At 46.1% G+C, this 6,000-nt stretch overlaps 1 protein-coding gene across 1 annotated transcript in view; it reads left to right on the top strand.

Moving 5' to 3' along the window:
* Window positions 1-254: 254 nt before the first annotated feature.
* Window positions 255-6,000, top strand: part of LOC8040247 (synaptotagmin-10) — a 90,897-nt gene continuing 85,151 nt past the window's right edge. Inside the window, exon 1 of the mRNA XM_029980816.3 lies at window positions 255-415. Within this exon, the coding sequence (XP_029836676.1) occupies window positions 264-415 (152 nt within the window). The 5' untranslated portion in view covers window positions 255-263. The remainder of the gene's footprint in view (window positions 416-6,000) is intronic.

Raw genomic sequence — 6,000 nt, 5'->3', positions numbered from 1 at the left:
TTGCCGACTTGCGGGCGGCCATAACTTAATTCCCACCATAGTATACAGCTTCGCTGGTCTTCCTTCTTCACCAGAGTGGAAAGGCTGAAAGTTTTGTTTTCCGCCTCCCCTTCACGAATTTAATGAGAAATGATTTTCGCTGTATCGTATCGTATTGTGCATTTGTGTTTGGTCCAGGTAACCATGACGTCGCTCATCTGCTTCCCACTCTTACTGTCCAGGGCGCCTGACAAGGGACGAGGTTGCGGACAAAGGTCACTGTCATGTCGCTGCTCCTGCTCCTGCTGGCCGCCATTGTTGTGTTCGCGGTCGTTCTCGTCGTCACATACCTGACCTACCGAAGGCTCTACGATCAGCTCCAGTTCAAGCCTCAAGTGCTGCATGACAGCCCGGTGCACGTCAAGATAGCGCCAAGGTTCGTTTTTGTTTCATGTGCGATACAGCGATCAGTGTACGCTGAAGTAATGCGCAGCCGAATAAGTGTGTAAAGTCACACTCCCAACTAGAAAAAAAAAAAAAAACTAGTGCGCGTTATTAAAAAAAAAAGATGTCATTACTTGTTACTGGTTCAGTAAGTAGCTATGCTACACCTTACTGAGATTCAAGAGAAATGCGTTATTTCAGCTTAAAAGTAAGTTATACGTTTTCGTCACTCTGAAGGATTCGTTACTTTCTGAAGCGGTAGTTTGCCTTCCAATATTTTGTGTCGTGTGAACACATTCATTGGCACATTCTTTTATATTTTCTTGACGCTTTTTGTCCTGTGAATGTCACAGGAGCGAGCTGAGGGTTGAAAACCATACGGGGTAACTTGTGTTGCACACGTTCATCTCTAGAAGCAACTAAATATCGTTACCCTTTGATGCATTCAAAAGTAACGCAATATGTCACTCGTTCCTTCTCTCGAAACCTAAGTCGTTACTTCATTACCGAAAAAACAAGAGTAACTAGTAAAAAAGTAACACAGTAAAATAACGCGTTACGTACTAGTCTTACGCGGCGGACAAGAGAAGGATCCAAGCGAATGATGAAGATCAGTATACGATTTCGTCCCCTCCCCACACGGTAACGCGCACATACCCGTGAGCAACCAATTTGCAAAGAAAGTGTCAGTTATTGAATTGCAAACTCACTCTGTGGTTTCAGTTGCTCTCTCACTCCTTCTCTCGAATGTTACTATTTGCGCATGACTGGATGGATGGATGGTTGAATGAGTCCGAACCATTTTAATCGGGCGGTAACTTGCGCCACCTAGACAGATATTTTAATTTCTACAATTGACTAATCTTCTATCACAAAACACATACACATACACAAAACGAAGGCGACGCCATATGTTGCACCTGCTCGAGAACAGGCAATCGCTTGATGGCATCGCAGCAGTCGGAGCTTAGCTGTGCACTTTTTAACCATCCTTAATCTGCGACTTCTACGCTCAACGAGTTCGTTTCAAACTGTTAGTGCTCAGAGCACTGTTTTACAGCATGATATAATTATTAATACCGCCCCCCCCCAAAAAAAAAACAACAAAAAAACAAAAAAACAAAAAAAAAAAACCGATATGTTGTTTGTCCGTCCGCCGTCAGTGCATTTCCCGCTAAACCAAGCGGGGAAATTGACGTCACGTGACCTATACTCAAATTTTGTTTTTCCGCTAAATGTAGCGGAAAATGAGATTGACATACCAGTCGAGTTTTCCCGCTAAATTTAGCGGGGCCACCTGACCTATATACCTATTCAATTTCCCCGCGTAAAAAAGGGGGGGGGGGGGGGGGGGGGGTGTGGCAATTGATGTCACGAGACCTATTCGCGACTCCAGCGACCTATAGGGGGCGCCACCACCAAACAAACATGGCGGCTGAGTCCAGGTCGCGTCGGCTCGGCCGGGCCGCCTGAATGGGCGGCGCGTTCAATTTAACAAATTTTCTTTTGTTGAATGCCCAATTTTATGGGTATTTGAACTGAGACAGTTAAGTGTAGCCGGTGCGCGTAAACTTGCCGAGCATAACATTGTTTTGCCGGTGTTTTTTTTTTTTTTTTTTTTTTTTTTCATGTCAAACTTTCGTTTCGGAGACTTTCGTTTCGGAGAGAAACCGAAACTATGGGCTCCGGAGAAACGGTAACAGGCTCTAATTAGTTTTGATCATCTAAGGAAAGCGGCGAGGCTACAAAATTGTTCCACCGAGAGTAATTTTTAGCTAACTCGCATGCCTCGATAATGCGACTCATCTGTCCGCAAATTGAGCTTTTGTGCCTGTCCGCGTTTCAAGAAACAGCTCCAGTCGTGTGCTCGGTCAAGAACACATGCTGCAGGAAAATTACAAAAATTAAGCAAGCGCTTCTTGAGCCAAGAAGCATGTCAACTCGCTGGCGCTTCACTAAGCAGCTGATGCTCGTATTTCAATTCAGGTTTTAGTAGCAATCGAGAAGTCATTTTAACGAATATACGGATTATGTATCTTATTACGTCCTATGGTCCCACTAAAGCGATATTAGTATATTCTTCGGGTTGAAATATGAACTTAGTTAACTATTATGTGAACTGCTGAATAAAAGTATATTTGACAGACAGAGAGATACTACTTAAACTTAGCTAAACGGTTCTAGCCGGTAGAACGGAGACGAATGCGGACAAACTGAGGAGAGCCTTCATCGGAGATTGACTCAGACCTCTCTGCATTGAACTTGACTTCGAATCCTGAACGGATAAAATGAGTATTTTTTGTGGCCGGTCAACCTGAGCAATGTAGACGTATATTGCTGCTGGCTTCGACGGGGGTTATAATATAAATATTGGAGGCGCGATAGATCCTAATGACGTGACAGCTTCTAATTTTGCGAGACGCGTCCCCCACCTTTTGAAAGCAGATAATTTCCCTCATTAATCATACGCAGCGAGCAGGTTTTCTGAATCAAGTGATTGCGAAATTAGCCCAACTCCTTCAATGTGGTTTTTTTCGGCGAAAAGCCGCCAAGATGAATAGCCAACGCACCGGCCGGCGTTAGTGGCTCAAATTAACTTGAAGCTAATCGAGCACAACCAAACTCAAGGAAAGCAGCTATCGAACCTTCCCGTTCACTTGACTGCAACATTGGTGTTCCCTCCAGTGAAACATTTCGTCTGTCGACCTCAGTCCACTGTTCTACATCCTTATAAAGAAACTACCTATCAGTTACCAAGCAGACGTCCCTCTGAATGTGATTAGAGACAGACGAGAAATCAAAACGTTTTTCCGTGATTCCTCCCCATCCAAGAAATCAAAAACACGCGACCGTGTGTCGTGCAGTAAACGGGTTTTCAAACACGTGATGGAAGGAAACAATCTACTGAGGCTTCACCACACTAATGAACACTCGGGCAAACTTAAGAAATTTTCGGACCTTAGTCAAATTACATTGCTCGCCCCCGCGCCGACAGCACGTGTCCGCGAAAGCCATCAGAGACGCGGCGGGGCGCGGAGCGACCTGGACCGACTGGTTCCCGGTTTTCCCGCTTGGCGGCGTCCGTTTTGCTGGAGTCGCGAATACATCAATTCCGTTTCCCCGCCAAATTTAGAGGAAAAATTGATGTCCCATGACCTTACTTCACATGACATATTCTACCAATTTAATTTCCCGCTAAATTTCGGGGGAGAATTCACGTCATGTCACCTTTGTATCATGTTAATTCTCCCGTTAGTCTTAGCGACGACGTTTATAAACATACGTAGGTTATTCACAACCCCAAAACGACTGTTTAACGTCTTCTAAGCAAATGTAAACGATCGCTTCTCAAATACCGCATTTAATGCATCGTAGGACTTTGGATATTAAGGTCGCTGTCAAATGTTTTATGGGTCATTCTTTTTATCGGTGTTGCCACAACCCTAAAAATCCCATCCTGTGAGCCGCCATGTTTGGCCCGCTCTCTTAGCTGCGTGCAGTACAGGCGAAGGCAGCGCCTACAGAGGGGAAAAAGGGTAAGCATTAGGAAGGCCGGAGCGGAGGTGAAAAATCCACTCTCCTCTCTAGCGTTCCTAGTGCTCTCCTTTTTTCTCCTCGCTGTCTATTGTGCTTCTCTCCCGTTCCGCTTTCCTGGAGCCACTGGTGCGCGACCTTTCTTTCTTCGCCGGCGTTGCCTTCTTTGCACTGCACAGAACTAGTCGTGGTGCAGAAGTTTTTGCCTGGGTGATATGAGCGCTCGAAAGATGTAGGCTCACCAACAAACTTCGGTTTTCCGGAAATGCGCCACCACAAACGCCCCGAAACGTGAGGTAAATGATTTTTACGCTGACCATAAGATGTCCATAAGTGCAGACCGCACCGTCGTGAAAAATGACAACGGGATTCTTTGAACGCGTAAATAAGCTACGCATCGCAGGAAGTTTAAACTCAGTGAGAAAGTGACGCTTGCAGTAGGCAACATACCGAGAGGTCTGGGTTAGAGCTTGTGCGGCGTGTCCGCCGCTCGTGGTGCGTGGCTCCTGCCGCGTTCGCTGTACCATAGCCTCCTCTGTACTGACAAAGCCTGGCAGATCGCCATGAGACGCGGCCGATGAAAGTGAAAAAGGTAGAGCGGCAGACAACGGATGAGAGGAGGGTCATGTAACGGGCGCCCCGCTGCGGCGAGACTCCGAAACACACTTCTTTTCCGCGATAGAATGTCCGCTCGTGGTCCTCGCGTTCCTCTCGCGTCCTCGCTGCCGCAAAAGCTGTGCGCTGACAACCAGCTTCCCCGAGAAATGCTCTGTGCTACCAGGTTTCCGCGCTCCAAATCTGCGACCGGGCAGTCTAGGGCTCCGTCGTCGAACTTTTAGGGTTTGGGAGTATAGAGGAGGCTATGGATGTACGTGCGTTGGTGCACGTTGCTCTACCGTGTAGATATGGTGCCGCCTGCTTGTTCGCTACATGGGCTTAGGTGGACGTCGGCTCATAGAGCAAGTTTGTTTTTCTTTGGCATCTTTTCAACAGGTAAGGTCATGCGCTGCAACTTTCGCATTTTGTCACAACCGCTAGCGTCACCTTCTCACGGGGTTTAAGATTTCAGCAGTGCTTATTAATGCGTGCCTAAAATCCGATTTTTATTATTACGGCAGTGCGGTCCGCACTCAGCAAAGAACGTCTCTCGGTATGTTTACTATATATAATATTTATCAAACCAAAAATTTACATTGTGAGCGCCTTTGGCATTTGTTTCATCAAAAATATCTCGTCAGGTATAAAGGCCAATATTGTCTTCTTTCTTACTAACCATTTTTTTTAAACTGGCATGGTGTCTACAGGCGCCTGCATCCTAGAATTTCGGTTTGATGAATAAGGTGTGCGACGTCGGCCCATAAAAAATGTGAATTTGATTTTTTATTTCCTGATTCAGGTAGCGTTACGTGTTCAAACTTAGACATTATATCTCCACCGATAGCGTCAAATCCTAACTGAGTTTCAGCCTCTCAGCGATGCGTAGTTTATTTATTCGTACTGAGAAACCGGGTTTAGCTTTCTCGATCTCACCCGGTATTGTCTAATAAATTGCGCATCAATTTTAAATTTATTTACTTAGACAATCTTTTTCGTTGCTGTTTCCGTTTGCGAACTTTTACTTCTTGCCACCCCGCTTGGAACTGCTGACGCCGCGACTTGTTCTCTTTCAAACAGCTTGACGCATATAACGAGGATACACTAAAAAACGCGCACTGAAAGCATATGACCCTCGACACGCCTGCGTTAGATGCGAAGCACGCAGCTTCTTACATTGTTTTCTTTACCCGATGCGCGCGTGAACAACGACGACCAAGACGCAATAGGGAGCGAATTCAAAATATAGCCGCCAGACAAAGAGAATGGTACATGAAACGTCGCAGCGTCCCTTTGTTACATGTCAGATACATTCGCAGCTGTGGTGGAAGACTGTCGGATGACGCCGTTGTTGCAAGGGCCGTAAGAAAGGCAAACAACGAACGCTTTTCCACGCGGCAGTTCGTGCGCCGACAGCAAGCAACAGGTGCAATGCTTTTATCAACAGCA

This window comes from Ixodes scapularis, unplaced genomic scaffold (genome assembly GCF_016920785.2).
Source record: "Ixodes scapularis isolate PalLabHiFi unplaced genomic scaffold, ASM1692078v2 PGA_scaffold4__175_contigs__length_147842914, whole genome shotgun sequence".
Lineage (NCBI taxonomy): Eukaryota > Metazoa > Arthropoda > Arachnida > Ixodida > Ixodidae > Ixodes > Ixodes scapularis.
Note: the sequence above shows the minus strand (reverse complement) of the source record. Positions and strands in the feature narration are given on the sequence as shown.